The following is a 17,819-nucleotide window of genomic DNA, read 5'->3' on the forward strand; positions in this document are numbered from 1 at the left end:
TTGCGTTGTGGTTAAATGGTTAGTCTGAATAAACGTGTATGTATGACATTTGGCATCATGCTGTCACCTAAGCTAAAAGATAAGTGGAGCAAATATAATTGACCACAGCAAAGTAATGGTGCAGAAAAGAGCAGCATATTTCTTCCCTTTAAATAGTCCAAAAACAATCCAAACATGTAGAAAAAAGGGACAAGGCGTCCAACAGTGATAGTGAGCCAGCCACCTTTTCTCCTTTAAATCTGGGTTTGTTTATCTTGTTAAAATGAAATGTTCCTAATGAGCTCTAACCCTTTAAAAACTTAGCAAGGTTTGCAAGGAGATAAAAGCAAACGCTCTGCACAGTGAAAGCTCTCATGGTGCTGATTCTGAGGCCAGACTGTTAAATGGAGCACAGGAGACCAAAGGCAGAGCAAAGCTGAAGAAACACGTCTTTATTCTGGCTCGAGTGCAGGCAAAGTAAAACTGAACTGAACACCAGGACTTAATTACAAACCAAACTGATGAGAGAATGTGGTGCAGTTGGAACAGGCTGGGAGCTAATTGGCTGGGGGAAGACAGAGTGAGTAGGGCAGGGCTAACGAGACTGATGCAGGGCAGCTGTGGAGCACAAAAACACAGAAGGTAAACACAGAGCAAACAGAAAACCAAAAAAAACCCAGAAAACACAATATAACCATGCACAAACCCTCCCAGAACTCACATGAACGCAACTCAAATAAGTGCACAAGTCACAACGCACACACACAGCAGAATAAACTTGACGTCAACATGAATAAATCAGTCTGTCAAGCACAACACAACAACACAAAGCAAACTGCAGCTCAGAATAACATAACTAGTGTTTCAGTTCACTTTAGCACTTAGCTCCAACGACAGTCAATGTAGAAAGCAAAAGTAGCTCAAGTGGTCCTTAAATATAATCTGTAACCTCTCTTATCTGTGCTTTTTCCCACTCAGTCCAGTCTAAAACAGGCAGAGAAGCCTGAGGGCAACTGGTGGACTGGTGGAGGGACACAGAGCCAGACTGGGACGGAAGCATGACACAGAGAGGGTGTGACAGTGTCTGAAACATGACGCATCAATAATAACACAAACACAAAGTGCTTAACATAAAAGTTTCAACAAAAATCAGGTTGACAAGGCTGACAAATACTCTTTTTTTTTTTTACAATTAACCCAAAAGTTCTGCTCAAAACTAAATAATTACCAAGTACATGACCTCGAGTAGATAGCTGAGGTGTAACGTTATATCACCAATTTCAAAAGCATTGTCAGCTAACTGAGATAACAAGAAATCAGCTACAAACATTATGAAACACAGACGTATCTCCTGAGGCTGAAAACGTGAACGGTGTGCCAACATGTGCACTGGCAACACTGTGAAAATTCCAGTGGGCTGAAAACACGGTAATAAAATAATTGAGACCATTCTGTGTTGTAACATGAGGAAGCAGGATGGCGTGGCTGGCTGCGTAGAGGAGGGCTGTTGAAATGTTATGTAGTCTCTGTCCTCAGCTCAGAGTTGTGACAAGTGGGGCAAATCCAGTTCAGACATGATGATGTTAAATAAGGAGATAAAGTCAACCAACGGGGAGAGGATGAGGTGTTCCAGGTCAACTTAATGTTACTTCAGGGCAGCAGTGAAAGATGAAAACACTGACGTATTATCACCCTATAAAGCTGTTTTTATGAGGTAAACACACAGCAACATTATCTTTCATTTATGTTTGTGTCCATTTGGTGAATTTAAAGGGATCATATTCTGCACATTTCAAGATTCAAGATTTAGTTTATTGTCATTTTCTTGTGTATTTGTATACACACAAAAAAACGAAATGCTGTTCCTCCAACAGAAAGGATAAAGAAAGTACATGTCTCAGTTGGATCTAAACAGCTCTTGCATGTCAACAAATGACCAGCACTGGTGGAAGAGTGAGATAATCCATTTTGCTGTCCAAAGAACATTAGGCAGCATGATTGTTGGAACTGCTGGTTTGTATGGGTTAGCAGTTAGCCTAGCTTGCACTCCTCTACGCTTGCCCAGCTTCCACGTCCTGTCACACATCTATATGTATATTCTGGGGCTCTACTGGAATATCTTTGCATGATTTACAGTTAAAAACTCCTTATTTATCTTCTACTGGTCCTTTATGCAGCCCCTCAGTTCAGCCTCCGTCTGAAACAGGCCGTTTTAGCTCCTGTCTCTTTAAGGCCCGCCTCCTGATGAGCTCACTCTGTTCTGATTGGTCAGCTTCAGGAAGCTGGAGGCTACGTAAACAAACTCTTTACTCCAAATGTCAACTTCTCAAATCCATCCGTACAATATGATATGAAATATGAGAGTGGACGACATGAACAACACGTGGAAACCCCTTAGCAACAACCTTAGCAACGACCTTAGTAACAAAGACTACAGAACAGTCAGCCGATAATCTGACATCATGATGAAGAGGAAGTAGACATAACTTTGCAAACAAAGCGTTCAAAGCAGGTTGACGCCCTGGGCTTTGTCTTACAGGGAGAATTTTTAAGTTTACCTCAAGTTTTGGAAGTTTGACCATGTTTAACATCCAACATTAGAACAGTTTTGAAACATAACAGAAAATCACAAAAAGCATGTCCCCTTAAAACCTTGCTTGGCATTTCAGTACTATAATTTCTTACCACTTACACAGATACCCAAGTATCTGCAATAAACTATATTGATCAATATCAGCTACCTCTTCTTGGCAGGTGCATTTTTGAACTTTGGACAGAGCCAGGCTAAATGTTTCCCCTGCTTTAAGTCTTTATGCTAAGCTAACATAGCCCTCTAGCTGTAGCTTTTACTTAATGCACAAACTAGATTAATATCGAAAATGATTGAGCATATTCCCCAAAATGCTTTAAATGTGAGGACTTGTGGAGGTTTCAGACATGAGCTCAGTCTCCTGAACTTGTTGTCTTTTCTGTTTCTTCTTCTCTTAAAACTCTGCCAGTCACAGTTTTTATGTGCATGTTTGGTAGCTCTCGTGTAACGAGCCGACTTGTGGCTGGGGAGTTTAAACAATGCACCAGATTTTTCCTTTGGTAGCTGGTGGCAACCTCAAAGAGAAAGACAGCTGACAGAAGCAGAATGTGTCTGCATAAACATCCAGTCTGAGGCGGCTCCCGAGGTGTTACTTTGCCTCTTGTGATGATAACGGCTGCGGTAGGTTTTACTGCTTCATCGTGGCACAGCTCCAAAATGCCTTAACTCACAATACAGTACGTCTAATCCCCTCGGTGGGCACGAACAGGGAAACAGATGAGTGCTGCAGCCAAAACTGCCAAAAAAGCCGGTATAGGGCTGAGTCACACAGTTTAACAGAGAAACCAGGCTGTTCATAGTTAACAAGCTGCTTATAGAGGATTAACTGTCTTGTGGCACTAAATCAGGAAGCAAAGTGACCAAACTGAGAATAGCATCAGAACACATACAATCCCATCAGCTACACGCTTATTTTAGGACTGTGTGTTTATGTTTACACATCTGTGCGTGCAGCCAAGGCTTCAGTCTTTTGTCTACCAGGATACAAGCGAACATTCCTCAGTTATTCTGTGAAAGAAGGCAATTATCCAAAGAAAATAGACATTTTACAACTCAGAGAGCACAAGTACTTCAACTAGACAGCGACTGTGTGATATTCTCTTCCTGTGACTGCTCAATGTTTCAATGCTGACAGTACTTAATCTTTTCTGTCACACTGCCACAAGATCCTGAGCCAGAGACTCTCACTGCTGTCTTGCAGGTTTATTCTCCGACTCCTTCATCTCTAACTCATTTTAATATTGTTACCTCGCAATTTCGATTCATGCAGCCATGCTAGCAGCTCTGTGAGGCTGCACATGAGCACAGAGGTGCTTTGAGTTAATGAGCACTAAACACCAAGCACAGCTGAGGCTGACGAGAAAGTCATTAGTTTTGATATTTGATCATAAATCAAAGTATCGGACAGCTGAAAATATTGACCAGATAGACCAGATGTACTTCCATATCTGTAGTGCACCGTGATTTTATGATGATGAAAGCTGTATATTTTAACCCTCCTGTTGTCCCCCCGGGTCAAAATTGACCCGAGGACAACATCAAAAAAATTGAAATGGTTTCAAAACAGTATCCTGACTAAGAAATTATGAATTATTTTAATTATAGTTGAGATCAGAGTAAAATATGTTGATGGATTCCGGCAGACTGGTATATGTAAAAGTTTAGTCAGGATACTGTTTTAAAACCATTTCAATTTTTTTGATGACAGCACATAATGACACCTGTTGTCTTCGCGGGTCAGAATTGACCCGAGGGCAACAGGAGGGTTAATTACACTGTATATGTGAAGAGCAACTAGGAACAAGAGCTGAATTAGCAATAGCTATAAAGTCTCTGTGCAGCATGTCAGTTTCATGCTCTGTATTGGAACTATGTTAAATTGCATCGTCCCTATCAAATAAAATAAATAAACATAATAATAATGCTGTTAGATGGAAACTTAATGGATCAGCAAAGTTATAATTCCTCCTCTGGTGAACATGAATGTTTGAACCACATTTCATAGCAATACATCTAATTAGTGTTGAGATATTTCAGTCTGAGCCAAACCGATGGACCAACTGACAGACTTTACCATCCTTAAGCCACATCACTAGTGGGACAAAAGTAAATAGAACAGATAAAATGTTATATTCAAATTAATCAAAAGGGTCCAAAACGATCGAGCAAAGTCGACTTCATGAGTCATCCAGCAAAAAACAAACAGCGGTGGTTAAAACTGAAGCAGCAGAGGCAGAAATATCCGGACTTTTATTCACTAGAATGAAATAAATTTCAACTCCATAGTGTCTTTCATTTGATCCTCCCTGCCTGGTAACACCCACGTCTCTCAAATGCAACGATAAGTCAATTATTCAATTAACTGCTTCATTTTTTAAGCAAACATGCCAAACATCTTCTGGTTCCAGCTTCTTAAATGTGAGAATTTGCTGTTCTTCCTTCCAACATGTTGAATATCTTTAGGTTCTGGTGTGTTGGTTCAACAAAACCAGCAGACTGAAGGCATCACTGTTGGCTCTGAAGTCAAAACAATAATGAAAGTAATCATTAGCTCTGAGCTTGTTTGCTCCTCCAGAGCCACAGAAGATACTTTAAACCTGTTTTTACAGTTTCAGCAGACTAGTAAACTGACCTTTATGTGTAAAACTGGTCAAGTGACACTTGAACTTGAAATTCTCTGAACTACAAACTTCAAAAGTCTGTCAAGAAGCACGCAGCAAGTGATCGTTTCAGACGCTGGAGAGGGAGGCTAAAAGAAAGTCAATAAAAGCACCGAGGGGAATAACAGATCTTCATGTCAACAGCAGACCGCCTCACCGTGATGGTCAAACCTCAAGGGTCCATTAAAATCAATCCTGTTGCCAATACGGATCTGTGGTGATCAATACAGTAACAGAGAGGCAGAAGGAGCTCACAGATAATAAGAGAAGAGGAGTAACGTGTTTTAGAGAAATACAATCTCACACGTTCTCCTCATGAGGGAACTGAACTGAAACTCAGCGAGGCTGTAATTTGTGAAAAATTGTGTGACAGTGTGAACTCGAATTAATATCTGAAAAGGCGGCGCTGCAAAGGACAAAAACAGCGAAATAATCACCTCATGTGTCTGTGATCTTTTGGGTAAATTTATTCATAATCTGCATGAAGTCTTCATCAGAGCCTGTATGACTCACCTGCAGGAAAATCCTCCAACCCCCACAAAAAAAGAAATAAAAAAAGCATAAAATTAAATGAAATCACTGGTTATGTCGTCTTTTGAGTATTTTATATCTGGAACCGTCTTCAGCAAGTATCACTGCAGCTCAAACAAGGACTCCTGTATACAAATATAAATCTATGAACCAACTTTTACTCCAACGACCTATTGTACTTACACATTAAACAGTAAATTATTATTATTATTGACAGTCAAAAGACAGAACAAAGAAAGGTCTGGTCTGTACTCTTCTGTAATATGACAACATTCAATACAAATAAAAAAAATTTAAAGAAAATAAAAGCCAAAGGTACTACAGTGCAGATATTATATATAGATATATTATATTAAATATTGAATTTAAAGATATTAATGTGAATATTTCTGGTTTCTTTTGTCTTCTATGACAGTAAACTGAATATCTTTGTTTTGTGGACAAAACAAGACATTTAAAGACGTCATCTTGGGCTTTGGGAGAAAGTGAACAACATTTTTCATTATTATCTGACATTTTATGGACCCAACGACTGATGGATTCATCTAGAAAACAATAGACTGTAGTTACTAGTTGGATTTTTTGTGGTTGTATAATTGAGGAAGTGGCAGCACACATGAGTCTCTCTGCAGAGCTGAAACGACCAACAACATAAAGACTTCTTCACATATACGAATAGCGTGACAGTGCAAACCGTGCACCGCTCTCACTACTTCCTGTTTGTAAAGCAAAAGGAAGTTATACTTTATCAGCGGTTGTTTCAAGTGGGCAATACTAATGAAAGCCACACTCCACTTCACAATTTCAGTTTCTCTAATATATGTTTTTAAAGGATGATATTTTTGTCTACTAATTTTATAATAATGTCACCTGATTTCCTCCTTTGCTACCATCATAATTACTACGACCACTAGAGGGCGCTGTCACTGCAACGTAAACATGTTTTAGATTTGCTGACACGATTTTGTTGTCACGCTGTTGTTGTTTTTCTTGGGAAGGACGGTCTCGTGTTGAGGCAGAAGCACCCCTCCTTGTGTTTCCATCTGCTCAGACCAGCTCGCTGGCAGAGGATCAGACTCTCCAAAATCCGGCTTACTTTACGCTCAGCTGGAACGGCGCGGATGCCTTCATTATTCATTCATTCAAATCTTATGACTCAACACCAGGGTTTCCCCTTTCTGAGCTTTTCCACACACTAGAGAGCCGTTCCAAAAGTGATTTAAGTTGCATAAATGAGGACTGATTACTTTTAGATTAACTTAAATGACATAAATGCAGCTTTTTACTACGTACGAGAGCTCAAACTTACCAATTAGTCTATATTTACAGCTGGAGCTGACATCAATGCAGCTGCAGCACCAGCAAGATACATTAAAGGACGGTCAGGAGCCCAGATGAACATTAAAAGAGGTTTTTCTCGCTGTAATCATTCCTCCTGTTCATACCGACCATTAGATCCCTTCATAATGCACTGACAATATAAATGATGGGGGCTAAAATCCACAGTCCTCCTTCTGTGCAAAAATGTATTTAAAAGTTTAAATGCAAATAACATGAGATAAATACAGAGCTGCACATTATCTAGGCAGAAATCAAAGAGTGATGGTGCTCACCGACAGCAGCCGTCCACACGTGGAGGCCAGCGAGAAGGCGTCATCGCAAGAGGAACAGCGAAATAACCCTCGAATCGCTAGACGGGTGTCAGCCACCGGGGCCTCGCTGATCAAGAGATCCAGGGTCGAGGAGGACGAGGTGGTGGAAGGTGGAAAGAGGGGAGTCGGGATGTTTTTTTTAAAATAGAGCAACTATGAGGGAGACATCATAGAGACGATGAGGATACATCCACTTCCAGGTAAAAACGAACTTCTGTCAGCTCAAAAAGTATCTCCCAGGAACAGAGCGGCAGCATAGAAGGAGTGAGAGTGGCAGAGTGAGTGTTAAAGCTGAATGAAAGAAGGAGCAACAGGTCAGGAGGAGGGGAAGAAGATGAAGGAATCAGGTGCTGGTTGGCCTGATTATAATCCTCCTCTAGAGGAGTGAGCCTGACTGACAGGAGACAAGTCTCTTAAGGTCACAGACAGATTTAAGGCCAGTCTAGTGTCCTAAAATACAGACCTTTAAAAAAAACTGTCAAAGAAAACTTTATGTGTAAGGAAAGATAAATCAGTGACGCTGCAGCTGGTAAAGGATGAAGGGACGTAGATACTTCCTGGTTCTGTAATTTAAATAACTACAGATCCACTCTTACTCAACAGTATGTCATGTTGTTCACCGCTTATGTTTAGATAAGGATGGTGATTTCTTTAAAAAACAATCTAATATCGTTGTTTATTCAGTATTTCCCATAAGCCCTCAGACAACTGCAGGTTAAACATCAAGGCTCGCCAGACGCACTGAAATCATGAGAGGTCTTTAGTTAGTTCAGACATTTTTGTAATAACAGCAGCAGCACAGAGAAGACTGAACAGTGTAGAAAGCAGAGATTACAGCTAGAGTTTTAGAAATTATATGAGAAGATTGTGTTGGAGGGTTGTTGTGATTTTTCTGTTATTTATATACTGTTACAATGTTGGATGTTAAACATGGTTCCAAAAACTTGGGGTTAACGTATGTAGAAATGCTGCCTGAAGGTGAAAAGCTCTTCATTTCCTCCTCGAACTGACATCAGATTGTTTGCACACACCCACAAATGGCCGTCCATTCAGTAGCCTTTGTTGCTGAGGTTGATCTACAGGTCGTTCACTTTGTCCACTTGTGAATTTCAGATTGGATTTGGACTCGAACATGTACAGATGTGTTTGAGAAGTGAAATCCTGCCATTATAATATGTTTCTGTAGCCTCCTGAACGTCTGAAGCCGACCAATCAGAACAGAGTGAGCCCATCAGGAGGCGGGGCCTTAAAGAGACAGGAGCTAAAACGGCCTGTTTCAGACAGAGGCTGAACTGAGAGGCTGCATAAAGGACCAGTAGAAGATAAATAAGGAGTTTTTAACTGTAAATCATGCAAAGATATTCCAGTAGAGCCCTAGAATATAAATATAGACCTGGAAATATGCATGATATGTCCTATTAAAGGTTTTGGACTGTTAGGCAAGCAAACTGTAGACATCACCATGGCCTCTGAGAAATTGTGATTGCTATTTTTTCAGTATTTTCAAACCATTTCACTGACTAAAGGCGAGGACACACTTGATGAATGTTGAGCCAGTTATGAATCTGATTTAGGCTGATGGGAGCGAGTCAGAGCAGGACTGTTCCAGTCTGGGTCAGCTGGTGTTTACAGTCAGCAGATAAAATCATACAGTGTGGGATACGTACCACCTTAGTCATGAAGACTTAGAAACTGGTGCCAGTTGGTGGAAAGAATCTTAATATGTGGTCTGTTCAGTCTCTGTAGGTTTCAGCCACTCTTCAGGAGAAAAAAATCAGAAGATTAACCGATAATGACGATAAGTGTTGCAGCCCTACCATCAATTAACAAAGTATCGATTGCAAAGAGCAGCAGTGTAATCATAATGTCCTCGGAACAAATGTAAAGTCATCAAAACTAATTCCAAAAATTGTTTATATGCTTCGAAAACTCATAATTACCATTGAAAGTCCAATTTTCACCTCCTGCACCGACAACAAAACTTTACATTCGCCTGGATGATGATACATAACAAAAAGAGACTCAGCATGTATCACTAAGACGCTGCAATAACCGCACAAACACCCTGAAGTCATAATGCTAACCTTCTCTGACAAGGATGAACAACACATGAGCTGATAGAAAGAGACAGTCGAGTTCGATTCAGTTGCGTGAACACTCAAACACACCATAACACGCAGATACAAATAGTTGTTGACAGTATTATCTAACCTCACGACTATTTGTCTTGTGAAAAAAAACAAAAAAAAACAGCCTTAAAGCACATGAGCTGTTTGTTTCCACACAGAGGAAACTCAATAAGAGACACATATTCAATAACCAATCAGCCGTTACGCAGCATCCTCATAAATACAGCTCAGATGGGGGCTTACAACAAATCACATTGTTCAATAACCTCCAAATAATGACTCTTTTTTTTCCTGTTGCTGTGTGTGTTTAACGTGTTTTACAGGGACGTGGGTGTTTACGGGGACTAGTATACATGAGCTACGAAGTAAACTCCACGCTCCAACACAAAACCCTGCAGCTTCCGCCTCCGTAACACCTGACATGTGACTTGTACAGGTCTGTACAGGTAGACGACAGCGTCGGACGTCTCAGAGGAAAACAAAATGGCAATATGATCTTCAGAAATGTGAGGGCGAAATCACGTCTCAATGCTTATGATGATTTTATAGTAGTAAATGGTCATATCTGTGACCTTTTTACATATAATCAACTCCAGACAGCTTTACCACAGACCTGGAAAAGAAAACTTCATTATGTACAAAACCAACTGCATGTTGCCCTGAAATTAAGGACACAACATGGATGAACAAGAGAAAAATAAACAAAAAAATACATAAATTATACATGTATCTACAGATATTTGCCTACAAAGAAAATCAAGTATCACAATATTTTTCACGAAATATCTCAATATAAACAATATTGTAGGGATTAGGGATTATTTTTGATAAATAATCATCAGTAATGTGGATATAATGACTAAGTGGCATTAAGGCAAATAATGAAACAGCTACAAGAGTCTGGTAAGTTCAGAAAATGACATCATTTTACTGTAACGCAGCCTTTAAAACCAGGAAAAGACAACATTTCTGCTATATCAGGATATTACTGTATCCAAAATATATGACGATATCTACTACTCAACAGTACAGTATGTCATGTTGTTCACTCAACATATTTTGACAAGGACAGTAATTTAAACAAAGACCTTGCAATATATCTTTGACATTTGTAGTGATTTAACTTTGCAATCTTTAAATCACAACTATCAGGCGGTTGTCAAAGTCAGTTTCTCTAATTTCCTCCCTCGTTTCCTGGTCGGTTTCTCCCGCTACACCGCACGCTACAGTAAATACCAGATCTCTCTCCAGTCAATCACTTTTTGGCAAAGCGTCGTATCAGTTTTATCCCCGAAACTTGGCTTAAAAGACTTTGCACCACTTGAGCCTCCCTTCCTAATTACGGATGCTTGCCAGTTGTACTTCCAAAAAAAGGTGGTGTCATGGGGATTATTTTTAACACATTTAAACCCCCTAAAATTCACTTTTCCTCTTCCTCCATGCCACTAGTCCTGCAGAGCTACACCACAGTCTCAGACAGGAGTCCAGCATCCTGGTGGTCACTACAGTTCTGTCATTAGTTTTCTGCCTTCATGGGCCTTTTTTTACTGCTTTTCTACATGTCACAGTAGGAGAAGTACATATGTAAATGATATAACTAATGACAGCTCAATTCCACTTCGCTGCTTCAGTTTCAGGGTCCTGGTGCTGTTTCTGTATTAGTAATACTTGTGCTTTTCCTACTATGACAAATCAAACTGTCAGCTGTGAAAAAGGCCTATTGCAGACCTTCCAAGCCGCTGTGATAATGCTGATTACATAATAATATAAAGACTTTGGGAGATATGCTCATTCACTTTCTTTCCAAGCGTTAGATGAGAAATCTGATACCGTGGTCATGTGGGTCTGAGTACAGAGAAATAGCTGGGAGGCGACATTCACATAAAAACTGGGAGCAGGAGAAACAGCTAACATGGCTCTGTTTAAAGATCAAAACAACAGCTACCAACCCCTCAAAGCATGCTGATTAATGCATTGTAACCATTTAATTTTAATTTAATGTTTGATCTGTACACAAAGAAAACGACTATTTGTAGTTTTAGAGGGTCAGCAGATAAATCTGAGGGGTCGTGAGATGATTAATGGGAGAGGAAAGAAGAAAAAACAAAGTTCTGATACACACATCTGTTTTCAGTTTTTGGACGTTTTCTCTAATCTTTGATTTTTGCTGAAATATTGGATCATTTGAACATTTATTGAAATGAAAGCATGTGAGAAGTTTAGAGGGAAAAATCACTATTTGGTGGAGCTGTTAACAACTCATAGACATGTGAAATGTGACCCCGACTACACACTGCTTTTTGTAAGACGTCAAAAGCCAAAAAAGGTTGGAAACCACTGGTTTCATCTTTAACAATGTGTTGTATTTTAAAAGCTTGTTATATTATCTATTGTGTCAAATCTTCATCTGAAGAGTAACTAAAACTGTTTAATAAATGTGGTGGAGTAGAAAGTACAATATTTCCCTCTGAAATGTAGTGGAGTGGAAGTATAAAGTAGCATCACATGGAAATACTCAAGTAAAGTACAAGTACCTCAAATTGCACATAAGTACAGTACTTGAGTAAATGTACTTAGTTACTTTCCACCAGTGGCCCAAACATCCATTAACATGTAATGATATTTTCAATCAAGGCTGTTGCTTGAAGCTAAATTTTAATTAATAGAAGTCAAACCACCAGACTGAGCTCACCGGCTGCTCATCCTCCGTCTCCAGCTGTGTCGCCGCTGCCGCTGCCGCTGCAGCTGTTGCCGCCTCGCCTCCGCCGCTGCTGCCCGGCGGCTCGGCCAGCTTCTCCAGGCACGCAGACCCGAGAGAGGAGCTCTTATGGTGGGACTGCACCAAATGAGCCACCGTAGGTTTGTTCGGGCTGGCTGAGCTTTGCTTGGAGGTTGACTGCAGCTTCTCCCGGCCGACCGCTTTGCCGCAGAGCTGAGCCTCCTTCGTCTCTACATCCACCCGAGAGGAGAAGATGAGGTCGGGCTGCGAGGAGGAGATCACCCGGTCCATTACGTTTCCCTTCCTCTTCTTCTTGAACATCCACATGCTTCGCTCCTTCTTGTCGTCGGGCTCTCTGGCGCCCAGCTTGGGGCTGAGCAGCGGCTTTGCTTTGGCTTGAAACTGTTTCCACAGAGTGTTTTGTTGGGACGAGCTGCTCTCATTCTCGTCCCCGTCGCCCCGCTCCATCCTCACACAGGCTTCTGATCTGCCGTCAAACTTCCGCAGGCTGTGTGTACTCTGTATCTGCAGCTTTACACAGAGGAAAACACTGAAACACCAGCGGAAAACACTATTAGCATGTTTTCTGTCTGTACTGCAGGCAGCGAGGGTCGTCCAACCCCCTTTCTACGGAAATATTTACAAGATCGGGCAGTGCCAGCAGGGCAGGGCCAGCTTCAGCTTTTTGGGAGCCCTAACCAGCCCACCAGCCCCCCACCCCCCTGACTTTAAAGCGGGTTACTCCCAGTCTGAAAAGTGAAGTCAATGCATAAGTGCCTTAAACTTGCATTCTTTGTAATGGCCAGCAGGGGACAACGCCGCCATTGGCTGCAAAAAAAAGTCTGATTGTAAGGAAGTCTATGAGAAAATGACCCTACTTCTCACTTGATTTATTACCTCAGTAAACAGTTTCCTAATGAGTTTATGGTCTCAATCACTAGTATCAAGTCTTCTTCAATGCATCATGATGTTCATTTTGTAAATTATGGCCCCGTTTAGAGTAAAATAGACAATAAAGCAGCATATAGGCTACTTTAGGGCGTGGCTACAATGTGATTGACAAGTTGCTACCACGGTGACAACACTGATTACGTAACGTAACCATGGCGTTATGCGTAGCTGCTGCTATTTCACGGTGTGTTTTCAGTTCATTAAAGTCAATTATAAGATTTTGGCTGTCTAAAAATTTTTGTCCAGCGTTTGGTTGTGATAAAAGACTCTAAGGAGTCAGATGTTCAGTTCTTCCGGTGAGTACATTTTGTTTTAATGGTTTTAGGCCTGTTTTTTGCTAGCAGAAATTAGTATTAGCGTTAGCATTATCACTGTTAACCATAAATTGTAAATTCACCGTGCTAACCAAGCTAGCAGCTAGCGCTATGGTCAGCTCCACCCTCTCGTCCAAATATGGTCACTTCTGGCTCAAAAAATCAAACATGGTGACAGTAAAATGGGGGACATCATGGTGACTATCTCCATATATTTTACAGTCTATGGTGCTGCAGCAATGGTGAACTCAAAACCTTTTGTCATCATTGTTAGTCAGACTAGCAGGGTCTGAAATGTCAGTTGTCCTTTTGGTGTAATCGATTGCCAACTTGTAATGAATCAAATTTTATTTTCAATTATGATTTTGGCTTCCAATGATTGAAAACAAGATAATTGAGATAAAGCAATTATTGTGTTGTATTCTGTTTCACAATGACGCTCTCATTTTGTCTGGTGTTATAAATCCAGCGTACCTCTTTCCTTTACAGCAGTCCCAGGCTCACTCTCAACCAGGCTGCGGCGTGTTTAGTTTAGCTCACTGCGGTCAAGCCTGCCGCCACTTGAATTTTGATGCCCTCTATCTGTGCTGTTAGTTCATCTGTTGGTTTAAAGACCCTCTCCCTATCTTCTCATTCCCTGTGAGGAAGAGCAGCGCCGGATGTCTTCCTCATTCACTTCAGCACATCATCACAGTGATGGAGGACCTGCAACTTTCACCTGTAGTTTCCCAGCATGAAGATCCATGTTTCCTGTCCAGACCCAGACATGCAGATGGAAATATTAAATCCTGAATGTCAGTGGAAACAATAAATAATTTCTATGATACAGCTAAAAACTATTAAGCATCAGTGTTTACATCTTTCACCAGGGGTGGAAGGTCAGGTTTCTAATGGAAGATACTGCGTTTTCCCTAAAAAATATCTGTCCAGACAAAACCAGTTGGGGAGAACGGGGTAACATGAGCCACTTTTTACATTTGATGATTTTACTGTAAAATAAAAGTGTATTTCTTTCAAATAATAGTAACTATATATACCTCAGGGTGTTGTGTAACCATGGAAATTAAAACAAGTTATCCAATTATCATGGTTTTAGAACAATGACCTATCAAAAAAAGTTAGTCCTATGGCACAACTTACCCCAAGGTAAGGGTAAAATGAGCATGGGGATGGGGTAAATAGTGTTACCATTAATACTGATATAAAAATTACACAAAATCAAACAAATATGAGATAATTTTGAACTTTATTAATGCCATCAATTTAACAAAGGTGGCTCTGTTATGCTGTGGGGGGCATTTTGCTGGCATGGTTTGGGTCCACTTGTCCCCGTAGAGGGAAGGGTCACTGCTAACCAGCACAAAGTTGTTCTGAGTGATCACCTTTATCCTATGATCAAACATCTCAACCTTGATGGGAGTTGTTTCTTCCAGGATGACTGTAGTGGAAATTTAAGATGAATTCACAGAGAGCAAGTTGTCTTTCAGAGTTTTATTGCAATATCCAGAATACATATTTGTAAGTGCAGATCTCCCAGTTTGCTAGGCTGAAGAAATATTGAATGAAGTTCAGTGTTGGTACTTGCATATTCATCACCCTAACAGTTATTTTTAATTAACTCACCGTATCCCTAGGGAGTTTCTTTCGATCTCTGCTGAGAATTAACAGTTGAAGGCCAAATCCCTATCTGCCTTTCCTCCCTAGACATTCCCTCTAAAGTTACAATGACCAAGTCCCACACCTCACCTTTGATAGTACTTGTTAGGAACATAGGTGTATATGTTTCCATTTCAATGACAATGCCCCCATTCACAGGGCACGAGGGGTCACTGAATGGTTTGATGAGTATGAAAATGATGTGAATCATATTCTATGGCCTTCACAGTCACCAGATCTCAACCTATTTGAACACCTATGGGAGATTTTGAACCGATGTGTTGGACAGCGCTCTCCACCACCATCATCAAAACACCAAATAAGGGAATATCTTTTGAATGAACGGTGTTCATCCCTCTAGAAGACTTCAGAGACTTGTAGAATCAATGCCAAGGTGTATTGATGCTGTTCTGGTGGTCCAACACCTTACTAAGACACTTTATGTTGGCTTTTCCTTTAATTTGCCACCCGTCTGTATGTACAGCATGTTTGTGTATGGATTAAACTTAACATCAATCAACAATTAGGTATGAACAGTGCCTCTAGCCTCTAGAATCTCATAAAATAATTTTTGGGGGTAAATTGAACCATTGACTCAACTTGCCCCAACATCACTGGCACGTTTTACCCCCAAAACCTCCATTTTGACAAAACTGTTTCACACAGTGGCTCAGATCCACAGTTATGCTAAGTTTATGACCTTGTTTTGTAGCTTATACTGACTTAAATTAACATATAATAATGTCCAAAACTTATCTTTTTAAATTAAGATACAAGACTGATAACTTTAGTAACATGATGAATTCACTTGGCATGACATTTTTGCTCTGTTTTGCTGATCACTCTCTCCATGTGCTTGAGTCCAAGATGGATAAAGTAATGTGAACTATACTTTCTTAATTTGTGATCACATGACTACTTTTGCTTATGGTTACCTAGATAAAGGGGGTGGCTCTATTTACCCTGTTCTCCCCTACATACATAACATTCGTATTTCACTTTAGATCTGTGCCACATTAGTCCTCTTCTACATATGAACATTCTCAGTATGTTAGAAATGATGGAGGACAAGTTTATAAAAGATGTATCTGATCCATTTTATTTTACCACTGCAGAGAAAACAGTTCAATTCTAATTCTAAACCCTGTATTCAAGAAAACATCTGTGTTAGAAGTTACTGACTTACGAGTGCTTCAGAGTGAATATTTAACTTTGAATATTTACTCTTTTTAAATATCATTGCTACTACATGTTGTCTCTTCTGCATGACAACGATACACATGCACTACAAAACCTAGTGATGCCTTCAAACTGTTATTTACTGCACAGTGAACAACCTGTTCCAACCTGTCTGGATCACCTGGAGCGAAGCTGTAAATAGACAATTAAGTGAACAAATATAACTGTTAGGTTACTTCACATACTCCTTTACATGCAAATAAGAAAACAGGTTAGTGTCAAGATATATTTGTAGTAAAAATAATTAGAACAAAACAGCTGTACCAATCTTTACGTAATTAATTCTTTTCTTCACTACGATTACTTAACTTTTTTTCACATTTTTCTTAACAGTCAAATGCTCTAACTTAACATCATATCAGCTTCTGTAAGAGGACTGCTCTATTACTATTATTATTATTATTATACAAGCTAGCTCGATTCATTGCTCGGTTAGCTGAAGTGCTCAGCTAGCCAGTCAGAGGAACCTGACCCACCTGTTATCATAGACTGTAAAAAATATGGACATAGCCACCGTGACATCACCCACTCTGGCCATCGCCATCCTTAGTCCAACCCACGGTGAGATGTCGCTGGTAGATTCGTTTTATCAAAGACGCTAGCAAAGCAACACAGTACATAAAATAAGCACAGCAGAAACGTCAGATAGGTTGGACACTGTGTTTAACTAAATGTCTTCAAGCGTTACAGTTTCGGCTGTAATGCTTGTTACAGTTTCGTTACAGTTTATGACTATGTAGCTAATGATGGCTAATGTTGTTAGAAAAGTTTACTGTAGATCAATATTGCTGTGTCACTGTCATTACGGGATCAGTTTGGTGATTTTATGACTCTTCTCTACTTGTGCTGCTGCCCCTTTAATTGCCACTTGTGGCTCCAGTGGTCACATTTCAACAAATGGTTCAATAAATAAATGGATCGAAACACTTTAAAGCTGCACTAATCAATATTTTTATATTAACAGTGACTCAAATGATAATGAGTAATGTGAGAGAGGTTTCTATAACAAACCTACAGAGATTTAGCGGAGCATTTAGCAGCTAAAGAGCCAGATATTTCTCTCAGGAGCTGGTGGAAACCAAAAACAGAGCTAAAAGAGAGTGAATATTGGACTTGAACGTGTTCTCCATGAAAACCTAATAAGGTGATAATTGTGTTTTAAGCTTGTTCTGCTGCTCCCAAGTGGCCAAAAATAATAAGTAATGCAACTTTAAGTTGGTAATTTATTAACAGAATTCATTTTACATTGTATAGAGGAATACTGCCACTTCCTCCCCTCTTCTTCTTCATCTGTACTTGTCTTGAATAATTATTCACAATTAACAAAACCTCCCAGATGTGGGGACTGAGTGGACTTGAGGACAACCTTCCAGTGCTTTTGACAAGTTTGTATTAACGG

At 40.1% G+C, this 17,819-nt stretch overlaps 1 protein-coding gene across 4 annotated transcripts in view; it reads right to left on the reverse strand.

Annotated features, from left to right (window-relative positions):
• mctp1b (multiple C2 domains, transmembrane 1b) overlaps positions 1-13,080 on the reverse strand; it is a 40,343-nt gene extending 27,263 nt beyond the window's left edge. For 2 of the 4 annotated variants that reach the window (XM_042394725.1, XM_042394724.1), the window contains exon 1: positions 12,234-13,080. In XM_042394725.1, the coding sequence (XP_042250659.1) occupies positions 12,234-12,728 (495 nt within the window). In that variant the 5' untranslated portion in view covers positions 12,729-13,080. The remainder of the gene's footprint in view (positions 1-12,233) is intronic. The other 2 variants (XM_042394727.1, XM_042394726.1) reach the window with 1 other exon arrangement.
• Between the last annotated feature and the right edge of the window lie 4,739 nt (positions 13,081-17,819).

Source organism: Thunnus maccoyii, chromosome 19 (assembly GCF_910596095.1).
Source record: "Thunnus maccoyii chromosome 19, fThuMac1.1, whole genome shotgun sequence".
Taxonomy (NCBI): domain Eukaryota; kingdom Metazoa; phylum Chordata; class Actinopteri; order Scombriformes; family Scombridae; genus Thunnus; species Thunnus maccoyii.